General features: G+C 37.0%; 1 protein-coding gene across 3 annotated transcripts; it reads left to right on the forward strand.

The window, feature by feature from the left end:
• Window positions 1–236: 236 nt before the first annotated feature.
• TIAL1 (TIA1 cytotoxic granule associated RNA binding protein like 1) lies at window positions 237–27,768 on the forward strand. 3 transcript variants are annotated; one of them, XM_084635445.1, is made up of 12 exons: window positions 237–463; window positions 9,998–10,094; window positions 14,020–14,118; window positions 14,354–14,408; window positions 16,283–16,370; window positions 18,327–18,402; window positions 21,115–21,223; window positions 21,534–21,629; window positions 21,730–21,814; window positions 22,470–22,593; window positions 23,083–23,222; window positions 24,636–27,768. In XM_084635445.1, exons 1-12 carry the CDS (start codon window positions 435–437, stop codon window positions 24,751–24,753), a joined length of 1,116 nt encoding a protein of 371 aa, XP_084491571.1. In that variant the 5' UTR covers window positions 237–434; the 3' UTR covers window positions 24,754–27,768. The 3 variants fall into 3 exon arrangements, with proteins under 3 accessions (XP_084491571.1, XP_084491570.1, XP_084491572.1); XM_084635444.1 differs by having other exon boundaries at window positions 238–463; window positions 13,969–14,118; XM_084635446.1 differs by lacking the exons at window positions 237–463; window positions 9,998–10,094; window positions 14,020–14,118; window positions 14,354–14,408; window positions 16,283–16,370 and adding an exon at window positions 17,755–17,854.
• Window positions 27,769–27,886: the final 118 nt, after the last annotated feature.

Below are 27,886 nucleotides of genomic sequence, written 5' to 3' on the forward strand. Positions count from 1 at the left end.
CTGGGAGTTATAGTCTTTTGCCCTCCCATCCCTTCCAGTTTTCTGGGAGTATTGAGATAGTCCCGCCTCCTAAAACTACAATTCCCAGAAGGCCGTGGGGCGACCCCATCCACCTCCCCAAGTCTTATCCTCTGTGACTACGACCCCCAGACGGCACCGCAGCGCGGTGGCGGGGAATGGGAAAGAGAATCCGGCCGGAGAGGGAGCGGGCTGCGGCTGCGCAGTTCGCGGCTTCCTGAGTGGCTGGCGGCGGCGGCCATTTTGTAGTGCTGCCTCCCTCTCTTGCTCGGACTGCGGTGTCGGGACCTGGCGCGGGGGCGAGACTGAGCGAGGGGAGCTGGGGCCCTCACCTTCCCTTCCCTTCTCAGTGCGCGGCGGAGCCCCCCCCCAGCGCGCCCCCCGGAGACAGCTACGAACGGCCCTCACGCGCCGTGATGGAAGACGACGGGCAGCCCAGGACCCTGTGAGTGAAGAGAAGCGGGAGCCGGGCGGGGAATGGGGGCCCGTGGGGACTGGCCGGGAGGAGCCCCCGGGTGGAGAGGGGCTTGGGGGGCGTCGGGAGCTAGAGGGAGGATATTGACGGGGCGGGCGGGCCGGGGGGGATTCAGAGCGTGGCGCGGGACGTGCTGCCATAGCATGAGGGGCCTGGCCGGGGGGAGGCGGATATTGACGCGGGGGAGGGGGCGCGAGGAGAGACCACAGAAACCGGAGAGAGGAAGGAGAACGTGGAAGATACTGACGGGAGTTGGGGTGGGACCGAAATTGCAAGAGGGAGGGAAGAGGTAGCTACAGAAACAGGGAAAGGGGGAGGAGAATTTTGGGGGGAGAGAACACATAACCTGGAGGAATGGAGGAAGGCAGAGGATATTGACGGGGGAGGGCAACGGGTGATACTGAGGAGATGGTCCAGAAATTGGAAGTGTGGGAAGGCGGAGGAGTAGAATACCGACGGGGGGGAGGATGAGTATATTGACTGGGAGGAGGGGAAGATCCAGTAACTGAAAGGCAAAGTGCAAAAACTGAAGTGAGGTAGGAGGAGGAAACTAGGTTGGATGATTCTGACTTTGGGAGGGGAAGTGGAGAGCCAGAAGACGTGTGAGTGTAGAGGGAGGCAGGGGAGAGATCCAGAATTGTGAATGGGGTGCATAATCAATGACTGACAATTTTGAGGAAGGCCTGCTCCTTATTGTACTCTTGAGGCTAAGGGAAGAGTAGTAGGGTAGGCATATATGTCGGCCTGCTTTGTTGTTGCGACTAAACCCTCCCTTCACCCATCTGAATTGTATATGTGGCAGAAGAATGCTCACAGCTACTCCAAGGTAAATGGATTTCTCATGGTTCTAGTTTGTGGTGTCATCAAACAGATGTTCATTGTTTCATTTTCTTTCCTGGGGTGAGGTGAAGACCATTGTGAAAGAGGATTCTTTCCCTAAAACTGGATGTTTAGAAAAGTCATTTATTTTTTTCTCCAGTACTTACTTAGTATGTTTTTTGCTAGACACTGTCATGAGAATTCACATCATCTTGAGTGTGTCAGTATGGGGTGACTTACTAACAGCTTGAAGGTTTCCTTCTAAGCAAGTGAGCTTAATCTTTAAAAAATGGGAGGTTTTGAATTGCTTAGTTTGCTGATAGTCTTACTGAAATCTGCTGTGCTTTCGTTATGTTGGAATATTTTGTTGTATTTTTAAGTTATATGGGAGGTACCTGGAAAGTATAAATTGGCACTTTATATGCATTTTTAAAAGTCTAAATAAAATAAGTTTTGTTCAGACTATTTTCAACTAGTTTATAATCTCAGCTCCCTCTGCCAGTTTTGTGAAGAACAGTATATATACTAAATGAAATACAAAAAACTCAGACTGTGCATGTGGGTAAGAAAGATGTTGCCCTTTTGCCTACCTTGGGAAAATAGCTTTGAAATGGCCTTTGGGGCCTAATTTGGGTTGTTAAGACACTTAAAAATGCAGACTGTGTTGGGAATAAAATTGGTCTCTAACCAATTTTATTTTTGTAGGTGATATTGTCTGTCTCTTACCCTCCTCTTCCCCAATCCACAAAAGTTGGATTCGATTATTCCTGATTTAGTATAACAACAGTTACCAGGCCTGCCTTTGCTCTTTGAGGTACATATTTTGAGTCCTTCTACCCCAAATAACTTTTAGAAATGGATATTGACTGCCTAAAAGGACTTGGAATTCACTTATAACAATGGGGAATAATCTTAGGATTTTTTTTTAAGTGGGGGAAGGAGAAAGAGTAAGATGCACAGTGAGGTTTAATTTCATTTATTTTTAATGAATGAAAGATACTCCTGACTTCCCCTCTAAAAACAAAAACACTTCTGGGAAAGTTGGAACTAGGCTAAGTTTTAAATATGCTTTGACTGATGCTGTCAAGTTCTGGTGGTGTTAGTAGTTTATACTTTTGACTGAGGCATCTGGAAGTGAAGTAGTTTAACCCTTAGCCATTTAATGACAAGATTACATTTGTGCTAAGATGTCTGAAATAACACCTCAGAAGAGCTGCAGAAGAAGATTGAATAATCACATATGATTATATCTCTGCTTAATTTGTCAAGTTAATATACAGTAAGTGCTTTTCTTAAAATACAAATAATTTTCTCTTGCATAATAATATAAAAAATCCTGCTGTAGAATTGCTTAGACATTCCACTCACCTCTAGCTTTATCTGAAATACCAATAATGTTTTTAAATTTAGGATTCTCTCTCAAATCCTCATCTTGTGGGGTTTTTTTTAAGATTACTGGCCTACGTTAAGCCATTCATGTATAGCATTCATGCCTTTTCATTTGAATAAGATGCTCACTGACATCTGGTACCAAATAGTAATATTGCACATTGAACTCTTAAGTAATTTTCTATAAAGTAAGTAGTAGGTATTTTATCTTTAAACCCAATTGACCAATTGTATAATCACGTGGTCAATAAAATAAGTGTCATGGTTTTGTGCCCATGCGGTATTTCACTTATTAGAGAAAATATATCTCAGGAGTTCTCTTCTATTGCCACACTGGAAAATGCTGTATGTTACTGTTTTTTCTCCTATAGACAGCACAGCTAGGGATCAAATGTTTTAATTGGCAAAAAAAACCTCAAAGGCCTTAGGTCCTAAGTAATTGTTTTAAATGTTAATTGCCTACAGTATTAACTTATTTTGCAGTATTTTAAGTGGTATTATATTGCTTTCTGGTGTTTAATGACTTTCTTAATGGTTCAAAGTATCTGAAATACTAGAAAACAAAGACCATTTAACCTCTCTCAGCTAGCAGGCTTTTATATAAATCTGAAAAAAATTATAGTTGGCTCACTTGTCCAAGGAAATGGTAGTATTTCGATAATTTATCAGCTTATTTTTCAAAAAGAAAAGGAGTACTTGTGGCACCTTAGAGACTAACCAATTTATTTGAGCATAAGCTTTTGTGAGCTACAGCTCACTTCATCAGCATAACATGGCAGTATGGTAAGGAAGAGAGAACTATGTTTACCTCTACAGTGCCTCATATGTCTGGATTCTGTGTCTGGATTCTGATCAAAGCCTCTCCTTATTAACATTATATAGAAAGTAACAGCAAAAAAGTACTTTTGAATTGATTCTCAATGCCATGCTAGTTGAGACTGAAATCAGTAATAAAATATATTAGACTAACAAATTGTATTAAATTTTTGAGGCCTCAAAAACTCTTTTGATAAGAGTACTTTAGAACTTACTAATAACACATCTTGTTGAGATGAAAGTTTCAGTTGGAATCAAACTTACTCTTGTAAATTCTGTCGGATCCTTCACAAACAGTAGACATTGAAGTCTTATTACTTTGATTCCCTGGGAAGCTAGAACCTGAGTCCTGCCAATGATCTGTACTCTGACTTGGGACTGTCCTTTTAGCACGCTAAAGTTGTTTGTTCTCCATATTAGCAGTCATCGCATAGTCACCACTGTACACAAAGGTATTATATCACCCACTATGCCAAATTATGTATTTTGGAATGTGGATCTGATCCATGGGGCACTGAGCTAAGACTAAAACTTTGAATCTCAAACTTCACTTAAAGCCAAGTCTCATAGATAAAGGTAATAGCTTCCATTTCTGGAAGCTACAATATGGAATTTCCAAAGCATTTCCTCTTTCCTGTAGCTCACTAGTAGTATCTGTGAGACAATGCCATCTGACCAATTCAGAGAGTTGGAATTCATGTGAAATTTTCACCATATAACTTTCCCCTTTTCTTACCCTTCCCCGCAAACATTCAATAACCTTCTTTAAGGTAGAACCTGGAAGAACTTTGATGGGCCAAAAAGAAGTAGCTATGAACATAGCTGTCCTCACTTGCCTACTGTACAGCGATAAAAAATGTGTCGCCCTCATAGAGCTCTTTTGATCCTCAGCCTAGTTGATGGTTGATGTGCTCTGCTGTTAGAATTTTTCTTCTACTAGCTTAACAGGATCTGTGAACCTCAAATATTGTTTCTTGGGGCTGGTTTTCACTACGGGGAGATCCACACTGCTGCTATCGATACAGCAGGGATAGATTTAGTGGGTCCAGTGAAGACCCACTAAATCAACCACAGAGTGCTCTCCAGTCGACCCTGTTACCTTAATTTTCTTGGGGAGCTGGAGTAAGTCGACGGGAGAGCGTCTCCCATCGATGCAGTTCAGTGAAGACACCGGGGTAAATCGATCTAAGCTATGTCAACTCCAGATATTCACAGCTATTCACATAGCTGGAGTAGCGTAACTTAGGTCGACTCACCTCAGTAGTGAAGACAAGTCCTTGGTCTATAGACATTGTCAAAATCATTCAGTAGTATAATATCTTGGACTTCTGGTATCTGGTCTAGGTTTTTAAACTATGCCTATCAATGTAGTATGTAAATGCCACAATTTTACAGAAGTGAACACACTGTACAAATATGTCAATATGCATGAAGCCACAGCATATTGATATCCCATGAATTAAGGAGACAGCCTAGAGAGGTATAGTAAGTACATTTTTTTACTGTATAATGTATGGTTTTGCAAAATTGAAACTATTATCCTGTGGGTTATAATAATATAAAAAGCTTGGAAGACCATAGAAGTAGTATTTTTAAAAGCACTTTGCTTTACTCCAAACGTCATATTGCATAGTTCTGCGAACTTAGTATTTTATAGTCTAAATAGATAGTACAACTTTTAAACTATGCATAATTTATATTAAAAAAACTTTCTAAGCTGGCTGCATGTTACAAGTGGCTGTTTCCCTGGCTGTTGTGAAGTCATGAGTATATTGTCTTGCCACTCAAGCCAAGCTGGTGTTTTGTGGCTTCATGGGGAGTGGATTTTGGTAACATAAGACTTCAGTTCCAAAGGGGTTGAATGTCTTCCGTACCCTGGCTATTTGGGATATTCAAGTACTTTACACCAAAGTTGTTTGATATTTGTATTTTGTTTTAAGTCCTCTTTGAATATATTGGGAGTAGTGCTAATATTAAGTACAAAGACTACATGAAATATTGAAGCTAAATCTTCATCTTTAACTCCCACTGGCCCGAACTTCTATAAGTTTGCATGGCCAAATGGTTCTAAAAATCTGGACTCTGCAGATATTGCTATGCTTATGTTGTTTAACATTATATTACAGATTGGTCTGAGGGTACATCTACACTAAAAACAAACAAACAAAACCAGGACATCCAGTCTCAGAGTATGGGTCAGCTGACTTGAGGTAATGGGGCTTGTGCTAAAGGGCTTAAAATAGCATTGTAGACATTCCTGTTTGGGATGGAGCCCAGGCTCCAAAACCCAGCTCCAACCCGAAAGGGAACATCTACACTGCTATTTTTAGCCGCATAGCCTGAGCCTAAGTCAGTTGAATTTAGCTCTGAGACTTGCTGCTGCAGTTTTTGTGTGTGTGTGTAGTATAGGTGTACTTGAGTCTACAGTACTGCAGTTTCAGAATGGTAGTAGCAATTTGAGAATAGTGTTAACTGCTTTTGTATATTTTTTATAACACTGAAAGCTGAAGGAAAACATACTACAATATAGAATGATGCAATTATCTGAAATTCATTCAGGGAATTTTTAAAAACTTGTTCTTAAGCCAATAAAGCATTACACTTCCTTCAAATATAGGAGCTAACTGACCCAGAGTAGTATTGCTTTTTTCCATAAGGAAGCAGCCTACAAAATGGCTGAAACATGAATTTTATAGTAAGTTCTTAACCTTTTTCATAATGATTTTTTAGTAGTTATATAAACCTGCCTATTGTCCTTTTTGGAAATTTATTAAATTAGTGTGGAGTAAAGCTTATGCTAATTCCTGAAGAATGATTTTTCTAGTTTCCTGCCAGCATGAAAGAAGTTCTGTTTTGTATAGTTTTTGCACAGTATTAATATACACCTTGGAATGATGCTCTTTCTGATATTTTACTATATTGCAAACATAATCTTCCCTCATTTCTTTGAGTCAATGGAGATGAAGCCACCCTGACTTCACTCTGTTTACATTCATGTTTGTGCAGCGCAATTGATGAGTGTGGACTATGTACACCATTTGGGAATGTGTTAGCTTATACTGCTGCAGTGATAGCAGAGGAAACACAAGTGCTCATTATGTAGGTCCTACAAAATTAATGGTTATTTCTTCACAAGGATTGTTTTATTTATAATCTCAGTTATTTTTTTGTCTGATTCTAGTAACATCCTCAAAGGTTAAATTTTGGGTTCAGACTATGAATAGTCTACACATTTTTTAAACATTAAGTATCGTTTAGTCTGTTTTAAAATTTAAACTAATTTTAGTATGGCATATATTTATGTAGTTTGAAAAGACAATTCATGTTGTTGTGGCTAGGTAACCTAGAAGAAAGTTCTAAATCTTATGTTGCAATTCAGTGAAAGATGTGATATGTATTGACAGCGGTGTTACAAGTAGTGACAGAAGTGTAGTTCTCAGTGTTAGTGTAGCTGGCTGCTGTATATTTTGTGTGTGTGTGTGTGTAATATATATAAATAAAAGCCAAATAGCTGGTTTGTCTGGATAGCTTTTTTGAAAAAGTTGTTCAGTGAAATTTATTCTAAAATGTTGTGAACCATTAGTTTCTGATAGTGAGTTTTCCCTACTATATATAGAATTGACTTTGTAAATATGCATGCATATTCTAAATGGGAAAGTTTATATCCAGCTGATATCTAAAAAAGTTTTTCTGGACCCCGATTAAAATTTAAGACCTGGTTGAGAGATTAGAGAAACAAATATTTTACATTCACTGAAACAATAGTTAACAAATACTGTTTTTAAACCTAAAAGGTTTTCTCTTGATTTAGATTTGTGTGGTACTGGTGCAAAACCAATCAAGTATGTAGTGTTGATTTCATCACCATTCGAGTAGAAGACTGACCATAGGGAACTATAACATTGGCAGAGAGTTTATTTCAGGCTTTTCAAAGGTAATAAACGGATAAAAGGGAGTAACTGTAAGTGTTTAAAAAGTGATTTTAAAGATATTTGGTGTTTCTCATTTGTTAGTTGAAGGAAGCAACTTTTCAAACAGACTTTAAATAGCTTTCGCTTAGTATATAGTGGTATTCCTGCCTCCATTTTTACCCATATGTATTAAACTTCATTGTGAAGTTGTTTGAAAGTGATACACTAAAGCGAAGTGTCTGTGGTTTAACAGGCACACTTGAATACTTAAAGTTGGGTGGCATTGTGATACTCTTAAGTTGTAATGACAGGTTTCAGAGTAGGAGCCGTGTTAGTCTGTATTCGCAAAAAGAAAAGGAGTACTTGTGGCACCTTCAAGACTAACAAATTTATTTGAGCATAAGCTTTCATGAGCTACAGCTCACTTCATCAGATGCATTCAGTGGAAAATACAGTGGGGAGATTTATATACACAGAGAACATGAAACAATGGGTGTTACCATACACACTGTAACCAGAGTGATCACTTAAGGTGAGCTATTAGCAGCAGGAGAGCAGGGGTGGGGGAGACCTTTTGTAGTGATAATCAAGGTGGGCCATTTCCAGCAGTTGACAAGAACGTCTGAGGAACAGTGGCGAGTGGGGTGGGGGCGGGGATAAACATGGGGAAATAGTTTTATTTGCTTGAGGTTGGGGGGCTGTCTGTAAGCAAGGACTGGCCTGTCTCCCATCACTCTCACAGATCTTGGGAGACAGGCCAGTCCTTGCTTACAGACAGCCCCCCAACCTCAAGCAAATACTCACCACACAACAGAACCACTAACCCAGGAACCTATCATTGCAACAAAGCCTGTTGCCAACTGTGTCCGCATATCTATTCAGGGGACACCATCATAGGGCCTAATCACATCAGCCACACCATCAGAGGCTCGTTCACCTGCACATCTACCAATGTGATATATGCCATCATGTGCCAGCAATGCCCCTCTGCCATGTACATTGGTCAAACTGGACAGTCTCTACGTAAAAGAATAAATGGACACAAGTCAGACGTCAAGAATTATAACATTCAAAAACCAGTTGGAGAACACTTCAGTCTCTCTGGTCACTCAATTACAGACCTAAAAGTGGCAATACTTCAACAAAAAAACTTCAAAACCAGACTCCAGCGAGAGACTGCTGAACTGGAATTAATTTGCCAACTGGATACAATTAACTTAGGCTTGAATAGAGACTGGGAGTGGATGTGTCATTACACAAAGTAAAACTATTTCCCCATGTTTATCCCCCCTACCCCCCACTGTTCCTCAGATGTTCTTGTCAACTGCTGGAAATGGCCCACCTTGATTATCACTATATCATCGGTATATCACTGTGTATATAAATCTCCCCACTGTATTTTCCACTGAATGCATCCGATGAAGTGAGCTGTAGCTCACAAAAGCTTATGCTCAAATAAATTTGTTAGTCTCTAAGGTGCCACAAGTACTCCTTTTCTTAAGTTGTAAATATACCTACATGATGTGAACGTTCCTGTGCTCCAGATTTGAGACTTTATTGACAAATGTACTGAATATCATTGTACAATTTTTACATATAAATTCAGTTCCAAAGCTGTACATTTCATTACTGAAATTTGATAATTCAAATTAGAAAATGTGGATTTTCAGCAGGTTTTCATGATATGGCTTTATCTTTTGTGGAGGTGCATTCTAGATTCTCTACTAGCTTTCAGTATTGAAGAAAGTAGATGAACTTTCCTGTTGGAGTTTGAGTAGGAAACTTTTTTTCACCTGAAATTGACCAACTCATACACTTTTAAATTTGGAATTGTCCCGAAGGTTGAGTAAGTACTAAAAAGTTCTTAAGTTAAAAAAAAAAAAAAGGGGGGGGGGGTGAAAAAGGCAGTGTAGTAGTTAGTATCAGAATGACTTTTGGTCAAAACTTGCAAGAGTTTTGTTGCATGTGTACTGTTTTTTAACACACTTACCCTTCCTCTGGAATTCTCAGTTACCACAACAGATGCCTAATGGAATACTCCTTCTCTGTACTACCCTCTAAGTTACATTCTTGTTTGTGGGTGTGTTGTTTTCCCCCAAATGACTAGATGCAATAGAACCAAAGAATTGAGCTCTCTGACTATGAGATCATTTGTTGTCATCACATTTGGCTGCGTTATATATCAATAAAATATTAAGAAATATTATGTTGGTTATATAAAAGAATAATTTTTTCTAGTCAGTGGGTAGCAAAACTGGATTTTAAACATCATTCCCAACTTGATTGCCTGTTCTCCCTTTTTGTTGCTGCTGACAGCAGCATTATTGCTATCTACTATTACATGATTATTTCTAGTTTCATGATCTCAGTTGCACTGCCAGTCTTATAATTTAGGAAACTTGTTAATTTAGTAACTGTGAATAAGTTCATATGCAAATGTAAAGTATTTTGTTCAGTGTGGGATATTTAAAAGGAGGTTTTACATAGAAATCGTATAATATGTTAAAATCTATTATAAACTTGGAGATAAAGTTGCTGGACTTAAAATACTGTTTATTTCCTTGTGTAGCTATGTAGGAAACCTCTCCAGAGATGTGACTGAAGTACTTATACTTCAGTTATTCAGCCAGATTGGACCATGCAAAAGCTGTAAAATGATAACAGAGGTAAGGCCTTCCATTTTCAAATGGTATCAAATATAGCATACTGGGTTTGCATTAAAATGCAGAAAATCAGATTGGCAGCATATCTCTGCAACACTGGTGTATGGTGGAATATAGCTTCCTAGGCAAACTGTATTTGTAGATCCTTGCACAGATACAAATTTATACCTGCAGACCCGCAAGGCTCTCCTGGGAACCGCAGTGGCAAAAGGAGCAGAACGTGGGGCCGCCGCTCCCAGGACCCCATGCAGGCAGCTCCTCTCCTCCTCCTCCTCCTCTGTACCATCCCCAGTCCTGCCTCTGGCCCTTCCACGCAGCTATCTGCGTCTCCTGTCTGTGGGCATGCGTGCCACTTGAACACATGAGCACGATCAGGAACAGCTGCCAGTGAGCCTGATACCCTCCCCAGTAAGCGGGGATGGAGACACTATAGCCGCACCGGAGGAGCCGCTGGCGCGGGGCACTGGCTCCTGGGAGCGGCAGCCCCACATTCTGCTCCTTTCGCTGCTGCGGTTCCTGTGAGAGCTCTGCAGTTCTGAAGATACTGATTTATATCTGCGGATATCCGCATCCGCGAATATAATTTTGTATCTGCACAGGGCTCTATATATTTGGACTCAACGCTATGCATGACTAAGCAGTTGTCAGCTTGTGCTCAAAGGCTGTCATCTGATGCAACAGAATTCTTGTTGCCATTTACTCTTTAGGAATAAGTTCCTTCCAAGACAGTCTTCAGCTTGTATAATTGAGTATTGGCATCCTTTGGTTTCGTGACACTTGATGGGAATTTCTAGCACTGCAGACATTTTAACCCAGTCTTTATAGTTCTACATTTTTAATAACCATAGATGGTTAAATGGAGTTCTAGTAATCTGCTGTAGGTAAATTCTCAGTCACACATGTTCATTTCCTTACCCAGTGACTTCAGTAGCTGTCAATAAATAGTCTAGAATGGATGAAGGGTTGAGATATTCCAACATCTTTCACTGACCCAGGACTCTTCAGCCAGTCAACTCAAGGACAGACTAGTAATCTGACATCTATCTAATCTGAAAGAAGATAGATCAATAAGAGTAGAATCAGTGCCATTTTCTTAGTCAAATTACAGGTTTCATCTGTAATAAAGTATCCAAATGTGCAGTGTCCATTTATGGCCTTTAAAGTGTGTGTGCGCGTTCAAAGTTCACCCTGAATTTGGTGGCCTGTAGTAGTACCAAATTTAAATGCTTGCTTTTAGAAATTATTAACTGGCATCTTTGTCTTGTCTGAGTTTCAGGAATGCAGATTGAGAGAAAACAGAAAATGGAATGTATGATGTTTCTGTTAGGGTGGTTCACTACAAACAGCATGCTAACACTTGTATTTTATATTGTATTTAATAGACTGCAAAGGTCTGAATGTCTGTGGTATTTGCATTTCATTCAGATTTAGATGGAAATATTATGCTGGTGGTACAGTAGGTCAGTACAACAGCCTTTAATTTGTGGAAATGCATCCCAAACCTAGTTTGGGTAATAGGTGCCTTAAAACCCTTTTACTCCTTGTTCCCATTTATACAACTTGAAAATGAGTACATAATTCACATTCAACTTGCAGACTCTTTTCCAGAACTAGAATAGTGGGTGTATTGCAGGGGAAGACATGGCAAAACTATACTTATGGATACAGGCTGAGCTGCACCTGCCTATCCTGTCCTTCTCTCTAAAATCAGAGCACTTTTCATCTTTTCATGGGCATTAAACTAGCTCTCCTATTTAAGAGCCTCTTGCTCAAGACCTAGTCACCAACTTCTCTCTCATCTCCCCCAAGTGGAGATAGTATTGAATGAGTCCATCTGTGATGGTGCATAGTTTCTTCCCCAGGACTAATTAGCATGCTACTTTACTTTGCTCTCAGTTCTGTGTTTCCATTTTTGTTATCCCGCTTGTAGAAGACATGGACCAAATAGTCAAAAATAACTACAGATTTTGGGTGCCCTTCTTGAGATGCCCTGAATGGGTTTGATTTTTTTCAGAGCGTGGCTGCTCAGTAACTTTTGCAAATTGGGACCTTTAAAGGAATCTTGAATTGGACACCCAAAAACAGAGGTACCCAGAATCACTCCTTAAAAGGCCCTTTCTTTGAAACGAGGGTGAAAATGGGGCATTTTCTAATGGAAGAATAAACTCTAATACATGCACTGTGTATCCTGAGTTTCCTCCATTCTTCCTCTTCCTGCAGCAGGAATGTGATGGGGGGAGAGAGAGAAAAGGGGCTTTAAGCCTTACTTGTATCTGGTGTTCTGGGGCACCTGGGGACCTACCCCAGTCCTGTGGTTAGTGCAGTCTCATGACTTCTCTAACTCTTAAAATATGCTTCCCAGGGCCCCCAGCCACATCCTGTCCTCCTCCTGACATGTCCCTATCATAAGGGCTGAGAGGAGGGCCAGCGTAGAGCCCATGTGTTGGCTCTGCACCAGTTGGCAGATGCCCTGTATTGAGGGTGTTTCGGAGAGCTATTTCTGCCCTCTTTATTGTCCCTTAGTGCCACTTTAGGGCCCTACTATCCAGTTCTCTTTTGTCAATATCAGAGATGTGAGTGACTGCATTCCTTTATATCCCTCTGGAAACTATATTTGAGCACATGTCCCTTAAATAGGCATTTCTTTGTATCTTATACTTCGTATATGAACCAACATATTGGCTAATAACGGTTAAAGCGGTGTGAAATAAAGACCCAATCTCCACATTTTTGCTGGCACTACTGGAGAAAGTGCTGCTGTGCAAGAGCACGGTGGGTTAGCAATTAATTTACAACAGAAATTTTCCTATACATGTGAAAGAAGAAAGAAGGGAAAATGGGGTTCTTAAAGTGAACTTAATTTTGTTTTAAATTAGCTATTTTTCAGAACTTGCTTTATGAGCTCTTTGGTCCTGGGATTGTACATATCCCAATGTAAAACTCCCCAGCTTAGTGCACGCTGCAAACATTTTTCACAAAGCTTAAAATCTAGTTTTTGAATTTCATACTGTAATGATTGCGATTTGATTGGCTTCTCAGAAGTCGTTGACTGTCTTTACATTTAATATCTCTGTTGTATTTAATAAAACTTTTTAGCAATTAGTATTATTTAAAAGTGACCTGAAGGGCAGATGGGGCTGTTTGTACCCTTCCTTTTCCCTGCTTCAAAATGTCTAAAGAAAGTCCGACAGGTTTGTCTGCTTGGTTTTACATTAGAAATTCAGGTCTTTCCAACCCCAGCAGTTCCTAGCATACAGTATGGATGATTGGAGACCATGTAGCATTATGATATCACAAGCATCGAGACTAAAACTTGACCACTTGTGAAGAGAGGATACTTAGTCACTTTTACACTTTACTATTAACTCACTGACTCCTTTAAAAGATATTTGCATCCAACTATTGACAAGATTTAATATTTTCACTTGTTGGAGCTAAGAGAGCTCCCACTCCAGGTTTCTGGTCTACCAAGGAGTCCTTTGGCAAATAAAGGAAAGATTTTTGTCAATCAGGAGGAGGAAGAAGAAAAACTTGAAGGGGATAGGAGGGAAATGATAAAACCTTTCAGGCTTTCTTTGTATGTGTTAAAGATGCAGAATTTCCCAAACCCATTGTTCCCCTCTGCAGGTAACCTGGTATGTGTTAAGCTTAGTAGACTAATGCTAAATGAAGACTTAAAAAATGGATTTAACCTTGATAAGAAATGTCCACATTTTTCAGTATAATTGAAGTATCTTCAAAAAGAGTTGAATTTTAAAAATTAGAGTTCAATGTATTACATTCTTAATGTTATTTTAAAGGTTATCTTATACTAATGAAATAACATTGTTAAAGTTTCTAGCTATAAGTAATATTTTTTCCTGGATTTTTTTCTCAGCAACCCGATAGCAGAAGGGTCAACTCTTCTGTTGGATTTTCTGTTTTGCAGCATACAAGCAATGACCCTTATTGCTTTGTGGAATTTTATGAACACAGAGATGCAGCTGCTGCATTAGCTGCTATGAATGGGAGAAAAATTTTGGGAAAGGTAAGTTGTGTATAAAAATGCTAAGGTTTAAGAAATTAGACTTATGTAAAATATTTAAATTATGATGTGAAGAATTTCACTGAAAATGATCAATACGTCCTCTGATGCCTTAAAAAAAACTCTTGTTCTCCTCTAAAAGAAAGAATTTGTGTAGGTTAATATTTGTAAGTGGCCTTTGAGTGTACATTAATTTCTAGTTTTATGCATTTATGCTAAATCTTACATTTATTTTCAGGAGGTCAAAGTAAACTGGGCAACAACACCGAGTAGCCAGAAAAAAGATACATCCAGTAAGTAATACCGCAGTATTACATTGTGAAATATTTGTATAGCGATTAGTGTAAGAATAGGTTGCAGTGACACGTCTAAATATCATTGTATTTTACCTCTCATGCTGAGTTTTAATAGAAGAAATACCCACATTCATATTTTACAATTGAAGTCTTAAAACATTCCCTGTATTTTACTCTATTTTACAAATGGTGGAAACTAAACATAAGAATGACCATCCTGGGTCAGATCAATGGTCCATGTGGCCCAGTATCCTGTCTTTTGACAATGGCCAATCCCAGATGCTTCAGAGGGAATGAACAAAACTGATCAATTATTGAGTGATCCATCCTGTCTTGTCCAGACCCAGCATCTGGCAGTCAGAGGCTTAGGGGCAGCCAGAGCATAGGATTGAATCCCTGACCATCTTGGCTATTAGCCATTAATGGACTTACCCTCCATGAACTTACCTAAATCTTTTTTGAATCCAGTTATATTTTTGGCCTTCACAACATCCCCAGCAATGAGTTCCCACGGGCTGATGATGCATTGTTTGAAAAAGTGCTTTCTTCTATTTGTTTTAAACCTGCTGTCTATTAATTTCATCGGGTGACCCCAATTTCTTGTGTTATGTGAAGGGGTAAATAACACTTCCTTATTTCACTTTCTCCACACCATTCATGATTTTATAGACCCCTATCATATTCCCCCTTAGTTGTCTCTGCCAAATTGACCAGTCCGAGTCTTTTTAACCTCTCCTCATATGGAAGCTATTTTGGTTTCCCTTCTCTCCTTTTCCAATTCTAATGTATCTTTTTTGAGATGTTGCAACCAGAACTGCATGCAATATTCAAGGTGTGGGTGTACCATGGATTTATATAGTGTCATTAGGATATTTTCTGTCATTATCTGTCCCGTTCCTAATAGTGCTTAACATCCTGATAGTTTTTGATTGCCGCTGCATATTGAGCACATGTTTTCAGAGAACTACAATTACTCCAAGATCTCTTTCTGGAGTCGTAACAGCTAATTTAGTCGCTATTTTGTATTTGTTTGGGATTATGTGTTCCAGTGTGCATAACTTTGCGTTTATCAACGCTGAGTTTCATCTGCCATTTTGTTGCCCAGTCACCCAGTTTTGTGAGATCCCTTTGTAGCTCTTCACAGTCAGCTTTTGGCTTAATTATCGTGAGTAATTTTGTATCATCTGCAAACTTTGCCACCTCACTGTTTGCACCTTTTTCCAGACCATTTATGAATATGTTGAAAACCGCACTAATCCCAGTACAAATTCTTGGGAGACCCTGCTATTTACATGTCTTCACTGTGAAAACTGAACATGTATACTTATCCTTCGTTCTTGTCTTTCAACCAATTGCTGATCCAAGCGAGGACCTTTCTCTTATCCTGTGACTCCTTACTTCGCTTAAGAGCCTTTGTTGAGGGAATTTGTCAAAGGCTCTATGAAAGTCCAAGTACACTATATGCACTGGATTCCCCTTGTCCACATGTTTGTTTGACACCCTCAAAGAATTCTAATAGATTGGTGAGGCATGATTGCTCTTTACAAAAGGCATGTTGACGTTTTCCCAACATATCATGTTCATCTGTGGCTCTCATAATTCTGTTCTTTACTATAGTTTCTACCAGTTTGCCTGGTACTGAAGTTAAATTTACTGGCCAGTAATTGCCAGGATTACCTCTGGAGCCTTTTTAAAAATCTGAGGTGGAGAAGTTAAATTACTGTTGAATGTCTGATGGAATCCTTGAATTAAATTTCCTTGGAGTTCCTGGATCCCAGTTCTTTGTTAAGACTCACTTTCTCAGAAGTATGCAAGGAGTTAAATTACTAGATAGCAGTTAAATATTTGATTATATAATGCTTTATTTGCAGATCACTTCCATGTATTTGTTGGGGATCTAAGTCCAGAAATAACAACAGAAGACATCAAGTCAGCATTTGCTCCTTTTGGTAAAATATCGTAAGTATCATAATCAATACTGCAAACATCATTTCAGGGAAAACTAGCATAAATTTGTTTTTTGTCTGAAATAGTATTTCTTCATCTTTTTGCAGATTGTGCGATAAGGTTTTCATTATATTAGGGTGGGTGGTGAGATGTCTTCATTTCAGGTTGTGCATCACATGTTTGTAAATACAATTAATGAATTCTGTTCTCCAATCCAGTTGAAAGCAGTACGCTTTTAACCTAATTTACATATAAAGGTCATTACAGTTTTTAATTGAATAACCAGAAAAATAACAAATCAACAGCTTTTGTTAGTGTAACTAATTTTTTTGCTTAGTGTTTGTGTGCAGAATAGTGATTTCAAAAATTACAAGTGGTGTGTATTCCATCAGACTTGCCTATAGGCAGTATAGGAAAGCAGGTAAATATCAAGGTATTATTTTGAGATGCAGTAAGTGTAGCTAGTTGTAAAACTTAGCTAAGTTATGAATGTGTCTTGTATAAATGTAAGTTGTTTTTTTTTCCCCTAAAGTATGAAATAACTTTTCAGTTAATCGAAGGGGGGTGAAGTTAAAAGTGCTGTATTTCAATGAAAAAATGCTGTTTATATTTGTGCACACTTCTGTCAGTTAAGGGATAAATACCTATCTATATTACATATTTGAGATTAGATTTCAAAACATCTATTGTGTTTTAATTGAACATGTTAAATATTACAAGAATTCTTGAAGTGCTAAAGCATGTATGTCTCTTTTGAATAAGGTAGTGGCTTCAAAAAGTACATTGATCTCATATCACTTTCTTTTTAAAATCCTTTTAAAAAAAATTACACATGAACTTTTTGTGCTACTTTACAGGACTATATTTCTGCTAAGAACAAAAATTCTCATTTTTCTTGCTCTGTACACTTTTAAATGAACCATAAACCTTATTTCTTACCTTCTGCTATTTTGTTGTTTACTTTGCTTTTTATCTCTAAATGTGGTAAGTAATACTGTTTAAAAATCAATATAAAAAGAATACAGGTTTCTATTTCTCAGTCTATATTTATACCTGAGACCTGCAGTTTTTCTAAAGTCCAAGTCACAATTAAAAGTAATAGCATTCTGGTTATTTTGCAGAATTGCTCATAAGAATGGACAGGATCTTGAAGGCTAACTGCAAGGAACTGTGCACACTGGAACTCAGTTGTAGATTTTTTCTCATTTCTATTTATTCTTATTATACATTATTTATATATACATATTTTAGTATTTACATTTTAACATTCTATATTCAGTGCAGTTCTATATTTCCAATCATTTTAACTTACTCACTAAAAATTTCTGTGTAAATTTGTTGTTTTCGTACTGGTGTGCTTAGCATTGTTGTTAGTTTTATTATCCTTTCTTAAATTTCTGAAAATGTCAATTTTTCAAAATTTACAGCTGCCCAAACTCCAAAATGATGGTAGAGAATTGACCAAGAAAAATAAAGAAATCTGTTAACCAGGCCATGTATGCCTTTTAATTCCTATTTTTTTTCCTCTTTTTCAATTTTTTAATATTTCATATATTTTGTATCACTAGGCAGAAGACATTTAACTATTTAGAAAATGCATGGTAAAGTAGATAGAACTGTTACAGTAATTTATAGAACAGTAAACCTTAGAGGACCCTAGTTAATAGAATATTAGAAAAGGAAACTTTGTTCCTTTTTAAACTTCGAATTTGAACATTTTAGTTTTAGCCAGAAGAGGTTATGTGGATAGGTTGCATGTTTATTACATGTTATTTTTTTGTCCTACTGCTTTTTTCTAACAGGTAAAGAAGCAATAGGGAGAGTTCAGGAATGGCTATAGTTTTAGGGCTAACTGAATTTATAAAAAGAAAAACAAATATGCTCACAATACAGTGTGTGTGGTTCCTTTTAGTTTTTATTTTGAAGGTTAATAATAATTCCCTCATATAGCTGTGCTTCTTTTCACAGGGATGCACGGGTAGTTAAAGATATGGCAACTGGAAAATCAAAAGGCTATGGTTTTGTATCATTTTATAATAAACTGGTGAGTAACCACACTGCAGGAATAATCTTTATACAGACCAGTATTTATGCAGAGCAGTTATTAAAGAGTCTTGAAGTCAGTCCTCTGTATTTAAAAAAAAAAAAAGTTGAAAGTTTCAGGTACTAATCCTGCCAGAGTCATCCTGCCAATTTTTGTAATTTTACCAGTGGTTTTTTTTCCATTTTTTAAAAAAAGGTTTTCCTCTCCTCCTTTGCTGTGATCCCTTTCCTAAGGGAAAAGAATTGATTATTCAGGGGAAAATATTGAAATTGACTATAAACAAAGTACTGTCAAACAAAAGGTAAACATACAGTAAAAGTGAAGAGATTTTTTTTTCCCCCTGTAATCTTAAATATAGTAGTAATGGATAAAAATATTCCAGACAGAAGTGACTTACGTTGACTAGCCCTTTAATAGGCTTGCTAAACTTATTTTTTAGAATTATATTAAATAAATACAGTGTCCATAGTTAATGATACATCCTCACTATTTATGGCAACAAGGTGCTTTTTATAAAGAGTAATTTTAAGTTATACCATATGTTAACTAAAATATCTGAGAACATATTGTGAAACGAATTGCCCACACAAGGTAGCTATGAGAAACAGAGCTATTTTTATACAGAAGTACTTGAGGGATTGTTTACATAGCTCCTCCATATTGCCTTCCTAAGCTCGTTCTGTGTATTGAAAAAGAGACAAATGTACAAATATTTCAGGGGCTCGGAATTATAACAAACATATCTAGTGCTTTGTTGTTGGAAGTATTTCACATTGTTTTTTGTCATTTTTGTAATGTTGAAATGAAGTTCAGTGATTTCATAGTTAAAAGGACGTTCCATGATGAAAATAATATTAAGAAACCTTGGTTTATTAAAATTGAAATCACTGAAACTCTAGTTTACATTTTACCACTTATGCTTTGTCTAGTTGGCATTCCTCAGTACAGACAGCAAAAGTAGATATGTCTTTTTTTTATTTTCTGATTCTCATGCATTATCATAAGGTTGTTTCAGTTTTCAGCCCTGCAGAAAAAATGTTTAGATGGTTTATATGTATGTAGAGCCTAAATTACGTGATTGTTCCTTTTTAAGAGTGTACCAGTGAATAGTACAGTTCAGTTTGGAACTTGGTATTTTCTTAGTGTCAAATAGGACCACATAATTTTGTACCAGATATTTTAATTAAAAAAACAATAAAACTCTTAACTGATAGGCTGGGTTTGTTACTTTCTTGAGTGCTAGTCTCTGTAGATCAGCCACTGCTTATTTTAAGTGTAAAAAAGTGTTTTAAAATTACTTCTTGCATGTGCCCATCTACTCTTCTCTGGTATCCCTCCCTTTCTCTATCACATTTAAGTCTTATTTTCTTCCAAAAATATGAAACACTTGGAGGCAGTCCTACAAAGTTCTGAGTGCTTTGTGCTTTTTTCTCTTGAAAGTGCTCGGCACACTGTAGGACCAGGATTGTTCTCTCATCTGCTACTGTTCCTGCTTTTGTCTTTTAAGTTCCTCCCAATTTTCTCTGATTCATCCCTACATATTCTCAGCTTTGCACCTTGTAGTTCAGGGAGATGGAACCTGTTCTAGCCCCCATGATTTTGAAACAGTCTTCCAAACTGTGTGCCATGTGACCCTGTCTCTCCTCCTTCAAAGTATCTGCATTCAGTGGTGCACTTGTGAATTATGTCTGAATTAAGCTGTTCAGGCTATGGACTGTCTATTTTCCGTGTTTGTATGATGATGATTGCTCTTATGGCTCTGTAAATGTTGGACTGCATTCAGAGGTGATATAAGTTGAATACCATGAAGGGGCAAACGGGAGGCTGTAGCAGGAAAAATGGGTAATAGGAGGTGGTTAGGTTGGGTGGTAGAGAAGGTGGGGTAGATCTCAGCTTTGCAAATTCCTCTTACCTACAGTTCTGCCTTCTCAGAGTATAGTATTTCCTCTTACATCACCATTTACTACCAAAATTTAACCAATATGCAACCAAGTTGATGATGGTTTTGAACATGAAGATGCAATACCCTTTTGCAGCAATTCCTTCTTGATACATAATTTGTCACACTGGAAATCTGTGGGTCAGAAATGTATTCATTATGAATATTGTAGATAAAGCAGTAAGATCAAGGAAATTCATAATTATGAATTTTTCTATATCCAAGTATAATAGGTTCTTGTTACTTTCCATCTGTTTCTATTAATGCTTTTTTGCATACTACATTCCCCATATAGTTATTGGTAAGACTAATTATAGTATAATTTGAGCTTTGTATAACTAAACTCTTATATTTTGGTTTAATTTATTTAAGATTGCTTTTGGTAATCATAGAACATTGATCAGGAGATCACTGGGTATTCAATTATAGGCTTTGTTTCTGTTTGCTTGTCTAGGTATAGTATCCTTGCTATATACATGGCTTCCATTGTCTTCTGTTGTGTATTCTGTGCATTGGAAATAGCAATTCACTAGTGAAGTAATTTTTTCATTACTGGATTTTGTTGTTACTGCAGAATTTTATGATGTCGCTGCTTTAATATATTAAATGCCCCAAATCTTGAAAACTACAGTAACTTTATTAGTAACTGGTATTGCTGTTATATATAAATTAATCCCAGTGACAGATGAGTACATTTTCAAAAGTAGTAGGCTTGCCTGTCTTCTCTCCTTGTCCATACATGTTGAATGAGTCTTAATTCTGATGTCCTTCAGGATGCAGAAAATGCAATTGTGCACATGGGAGGCCAGTGGTTGGGCGGCCGTCAGATCAGAACTAACTGGGCAACACGAAAACCACCTGCTCCTAAAAGTACACAAGAAAGTAAGATGCTTGTGTTAACCTTTTATTAGCTCTCCAGCACACGTACTGTTATGCTGGACTTTACAATGTACAGTTAGCAATACGCTTAAGCCACCAAATTCACTTAACTTGTAATTTAGTATGTGTTTGACTCCCAGATATTCAGGAATAAAAGGCCTAGTATATTAAATCATTATCTTTCTTATTTTTCCTGTTGATTTGTCTTAAAATATTGAGCAGATTTGTCAAATGTATAATTTTGTAATTATATAAAAATTATTGGAATGCAGATACTGTTTTAATGTTTGAAAATGACCCTTTCTATGTATAGATAGCACGAAACAGCTGAGATTTGAAGATGTAGTAAATCAGTCAAGTCCAAAAAATTGTACTGTTTACTGTGGAGGAATTGCCTCTGGACTAACAGGTATGATTCACTTTTATTGAGGGTACGGGGGACGTGTTAACTAATGAGTTTGCAGCCCCAAGGTTGCTAATGAATTGGTTGAAAATATCATCTGTTTTAGATCAACTTATGAGGCAGACGTTTTCACCATTTGGACAGATTATGGAAATAAGAGTTTTTCCTGAAAAAGGTTACTCATTTGTCAGGTAAGGCTGTTAAACTAAATCTATGATTGTTCAATATATTAGAATTTCATGTATTGTTATGTAACATGTACTTTAATTAGCAGTGCTGTTAAATTAAAAGCTCTCGCTTGCAGTATACATTGAAGAAATTGAAGCTTTAAAGGTTATGGGCATTTGCTTCTCAGAAAATAAAGGCTTACAAAGGCAGCCTCAATTTGGTGTAAGATTTTTGCATTTCTTATTATTAGAGTTGTCTGAATATCTGATTTATTTTATTTTTTTGTTTTTTGGTTATTGATTTGCTAGTCATTGGGGGTGAGGTTGGGTCAACCCGAAACAAAACATTTTAAACTTTCAGCAGACTGAAAAGTGGAAAAAAATAAATAAAACCCCAAAACTTGTTTAGATTTTGAGTTAATAAAAATGAAATTGAAGTAAATTTCTAAACAAAGTTTTGGATTTCTTTTAAAAACTAATTTGGTGAATTAACGCACATTCACATGTTTCGGTGGACCCGAATCTGTATTTGGGGAGTAGGAGGGGAGGAGAGTTTCAGCCAACAATTTTTCACCCAGCTCTACTTGTGACGCATGCATGTAGTCACAGTTCTTTAAAGTAATAGCACTATCAATTATAGTAAAACATAGTGTTAATTTCATTTCTATCTTATCTCTAGGTTTTCAACCCATGAAAGTGCAGCACATGCTATTGTTTCAGTCAATGGAACTACAATTGAAGGACATGTTGTTAAATGCTATTGGGGTAAAGAATCCCCTGATATGACTAAAAACTTCCAACAGGTAATTACATTTTAAATCTATTTTTAGTAGTTTGAGTGTTTTTGCATAAGCCAGCTGTGTTAAGTGTAATCTCTTGTCCATTATCTCTCCCCATTGATACATTATTAATAAAGTATTAATACATACAGTTAGTGAAATTGCATGGTCTGGTCTTTTTGGTAGCGCACATTGCGGTTCACTACAAGGTTGGGCTTGCAACTTTATAGGAACATAACTTCTTGTATGATTCAAGATGGGAAGCAGCTTTGGGAAATCTCTGAATTCTAGCTAATTGAGCTACTGAAGACTAGCTCCATCCCCAGTCAAATATTTTATGGTGCTATTGAAACCTTATTCTTATTGCAAAGGCAATTCTTTTCAGTAATTAAAGCAAAGAATTGTAACTCCAGCGGTATCATAACGCCATAGATTAAGGTTTTGCCCTTGCCAGCCATCATAAAATTTAATGTGTCTGTAGGAGTTGTACTACGAACTATTTTTTTTGCCTAGGTTGACTACAGTCAGTGGGGGCAATGGAGTCAAGTCTATGGAAATCCACAGCAGTACGGGCAATATATGGCCAACGGATGGCAAGTACCATCTTATGGAATGTATGGTCAAGCATGGAATCAACAAGGATTTGGAGTAGAGTAAGTGATTATACTTGTTTCAGATATTTTAAAAAAGGTGTGTTGCAGTTCTCCAAAAATGTTAAAACTCTTCAGTAATCCCCACTTCAGATTAATTTGGTATCAGGAATGCTCTTGCTTCAAGCCTTTCCGGCCAAACCCTCTTCACTAGGAAGCTTAAGTCTGTTGAATCTCATGCTCTCTGAGGAGTTATTCAGTGCATTATGATATGCACTTGTTTCAACATTTTGTGTATATTGATGTTCTGAGATAAAAGATGGCTGGTAGACACATTTTGCTTCCTTGGTGGACTCTGAGTCTTGATTTAAAAGAACTTAGCAGATGATTTTCAATGCTCTTGGGTGGCGATTATTTTAAAAAACAAAAAAACCAACAGCCTGTAGCTGAGAGCAGTCATAATGCCATGTAACCCAAAAGCATTTACCTAAGTGGCATACTAACTCTGAAGGGCATGGACTGCATAACTGAGCATTCATCTGCTCTTAAGAGTATTTAAAATATATGTCCAGAACAGTTTTTTAAACATTATCTTAATTTTGTAATATTCTCTTGAGGATTTCACAGTAATATTTTTCACTGCTGACTTATCAGCGCGTTCCCCCTCTCCCACCCAGATGTGTCTCCATTATGTTTTCCTTTTTTATACATCTGCATCAGTGATGTTGATAGAAGTTTGCACAGCTCTTGGAATAATGTTAACTCTTGCTGTAAAATCAGTGGAGAAGTTCATATTATTTCTGTACCCAAGTGTGTTTCTTCAATTAAGTGGCTTCAGACTGATCATGTTGCATTTGAAATAAAGCCAAAGAAACTTGAGTGTGGCTATAGGAAGAATTTATATTTAAGTACTACACAAAATCTGTCTAATTTGATTAACGTATTCCCTAAATACTATATTTAAATCTTCCTTGCATTTGAATATTAATGGAAAAGGTGTGATACATATTGAGTTTATAAAATTAAGTTGCTCCAAATGCTGGCAATTTGCCAAGTCATCATCTCCTGTAGATAAGAAAACTGTATAGGGTCCAGAGAGCTCTTGAAAATAATAGAATGTTTCTTCTCTGTCTGAGCCAAACCAAATTGTCTGTTTTGTTTAACTTGAATGGGGCTGCATTTTAAAATTGATTTAATTTAATAATTCCCTTTTATGTATTTGAACAATACCTTTCTGCTTTGGAGATTGCTAGCCCATGCAGCTAGTATATAGGTTTCTTGGCTTGTGGCTTTTTCCAAGAAGCAGGCACATTTTAGGAGGAGAACCTGTTTTAAAATCTTCCTGTATGTGCATTATTTTTGTGAGAAGTTGGGAAGCTTTTGACCTTGGCAGGAATAGAAGGTAACAGAAGCGATATCAGATTGTCTCTTTGTAAATAACTTGATTGGCTTGCCTTTTTTGTTTGTTTTTTAAAGCCAATCTCCATCTGCTGCCTGGATGGGTGGATTTGGTGCTCAGCCTGCCCAGGGACAAGGTGCTCCTGTAATACCTAACCAAGCTGGATATGGTATGGCAAGTTACCAAACACAGTGAGCTGGGACTCTGTTTAAACGTGTGTATTTCATGATAGGCTTCAGTTTCCAGTGATACTCTGAAGACTGGAATGTAGACACCGGAAGAAGAAAATATTTATTTTAAAAATGGAAATGTTTGGAACCTTTAGCACAGCTTTGCTTTGGTGAAGAACACACGTCTTCTAGTTCTGCCTTTTTAAGTTTTTGTTCATGATGGATATGAACATGTTTTTCTTTGTGTACAAAAACTAAAATAAAGTCAATAAAGACAACTCTGACTACAAATTTTGATATAGTAGGATAAATGGCTAATGAATTTGATCCTTAGATTACCATTCCATTTTTTTTGTTCTGTCTTCAGTGTTTTACATCCCTGTGCTTTTTAAGAGAAATGACATTTGAAATACAGTAAGCTGCTTTCAGTTAAACACAAATCCTGAAATTTAACTGTGGACCGGTCATTACACCTTGTAAGACAGTAGTGGGTTTTCAACAAATGTGAGGGCATCATTCAGAAAACATACATGCTCTTGGAAATATTTTTTTTAAATATTTAATTTTTCTATATGCTTAAACTGAAGTCTGATACAAAATAAACTTTCAATCTAAGCTGAAAAACATTACTGTCTGAGTTATTTGAGCAAATTTTGCTGTCCACATTCAGGCACATACTAAAACTTTTCAAATCTGGTTTGCTTTTTAAAACTCTAGTAATTGCATTTAATTTTGAGACGCAAAATGTTTTTGCAAGTATGGTGTTTGTATTAGTCAGGCAGTCATACTTGTGCTTTTTACATAAAGTTTGAAGGCTACACATTGTAAATATTTAATAACTACAATGTTTCAAAAGCATGCTCAAACATAGAAGTAGCTTGTAATTATTCAAAGTAATACTTAATATACTCTACTGCTTTAAATGCAGTAGACTGACAAGAATGTGCAAGACTGACATTTCCAAAGTTGGCTATTATGTAAAGTTACATAAATTACTATACAAAGAGCCTTAATTTTAATTTCATAAATCTTTAATGCATCACCTTTTTGTTATTAGAAATCTGAATTTTTGCTTTACATTATCGGGTATGTAAATACCTTCGTTAACAACCTTGTAAGCCTATTTCAAGGTTATTATAAGTTGTATAGTATCTTGAGTGTTTTGAAAAATCTTGGGATGTTTTTTAAGTCTAGAAATATTTTGCCCAAGGATTTTTTAACAAGATTGTTAAAAACATCTTATTTTACAGAATATTCAATGTGCCATTTGGTAAATGGAGATGCAGTTGAAACAGTACACTGAGTTGTGACTTATTTTTAACTAAAGTTTTTGTCTTTATGGGTGGTTTGCATGTGATGAACCTGTACAGAGGCTGGGTTGTTTGTGTACTGAGTGTATAAATGGATAAATCATGAAGATGTTTAAATGGTATACTTGGGTTATTTCTGAATTATTTTATGGATACATTGATATAAACTGCCTCAATAAATTTGAAGTTGAAAATGAATGTAAGTTAGCTATAAGTACTGTGTTGTACCTGTGACAGCTAGGGGGTGCAAATGTTTCAGTTGTATATTTGAATACACTGAGACAAGCACTGGTTTTAAAAAGCAAATAGGACATGCTGTGATAGTCCAGTGAAGTAAACTTGCATTAAAAATGGATTGTTGCATTTAAAGGGTTTATAATTCCAGAAGAAAGTCTGAGAATCCTGATATTTTAGTCTGTTCTATTTCTTTCATAGATATTATTTTAGTTTCAAGTTAGAATAGGATTTTGAAATAGAAAATTGCTTTAATATTATAAATCTATCCAAGTAGTTAAAATGACTGCACATATTACTGTTTTAGAGAATCGAATGATTTATTCATTCCTTTTGCAGCCAAATCACTTATAGAACCCTTATCTCTTGGATCAAGGTGAAAGGAAGGAGTTCTAACAGAAACTAGATAGTGAGCTAAATTATACCTACAGATACATATATGCAACTCTGATGCACACCTTATGCATGCAATAGTGTCTGGAGTCAGTGTGGAACCCCAAGTGCTTGTGATGGCAGAAGTTGGCCCTTTATCTCTCTGTTTCTTGTTTACCTGCTGTTCTACTCAAGCTAGAAATTTGTCTACATTTTGTAAATATGTATATCTTTAAGCGAAGATCGGCTAATACATTGTAGTCTATAAATTTCACAAATAAGTCTGACTTTTTATAATGCTTATCTGGTTAAAAATATTTAATGAATCATGAGTTATTTGAATTTGCAAGTTACTTTAAGGTTTGTTGTTTGCTTCCATGTGACGAGTGGGGTTTCTCCTTAAGGCTAGGTGTTGGAATATAACTAAAGCAGTAAAATTGTTGAGGTTTTTTGAGTTTGTACTATGACTTGAGCAGTATGCTCTTTCATGAGTTTACTCAATATTTAGATGCTGCAGGTACATCACCACATAAACACCCAACTGAAATTGGGAAGAAAACTAAGGCCTTGATCCTGCAAGATCTCAGCACACAGATCTTCTTAGAAGTCTGATATGGCCACTGCAGGACTGGGCTGTAACTGATGTCTCTTCTCCTCATCCTGAGAGCCACAGTATTCTTCTCTCTCAGATAATTAATTTCTTCTAATGGTTTCTTTTTTATACAGCTTTTCTTTAACACTGATATTTCTTTGCAGAATACTCAAGGTACAGGAGTCTCCAGTGTCTTTAGACTAATGATTCCATAGTATTGTGAGGAAGAGTTTATACTTTGATTGCTTTCTTCTCAATAACGTTCATAAATACACCAGTGACAGTTACCTTTCATTTTTTTTGGCACCAAAGAGCCTCTTGCACCATTTTGTTTTTATGAATGACTATGTTGTGATCCACCATGCTCTCCAGTTGCCGAAGTCAACCACTACATTACCCCTTGCCACTAGGATTTCAGATTTCAAACAACCATTGAGTTTTCGTGGCTGAAGTTGATGGGTGAACTTGAGGCAAGGCTGTAATCAATGTTTTCAGAAAACATTTAAATAAAAGCAAAAAGTTATAAATGGTTTATCCTGTTTTGTCATTTAAGTTGTCCTGCCTCTACCTCTTACTTTAAATTCTTAGCAATAATACAAGACTGACCGTGTAAACTATGTGCATACATTTATGTGTAAGGTATTTTATAT

Source organism: Lepidochelys olivacea (assembly GCF_965140295.1).
Source record: "Lepidochelys olivacea isolate rLepOli2 genome assembly, chromosome: 7".
In the NCBI taxonomy this organism is placed as follows: domain Eukaryota; kingdom Metazoa; phylum Chordata; order Testudines; family Cheloniidae; genus Lepidochelys; species Lepidochelys olivacea.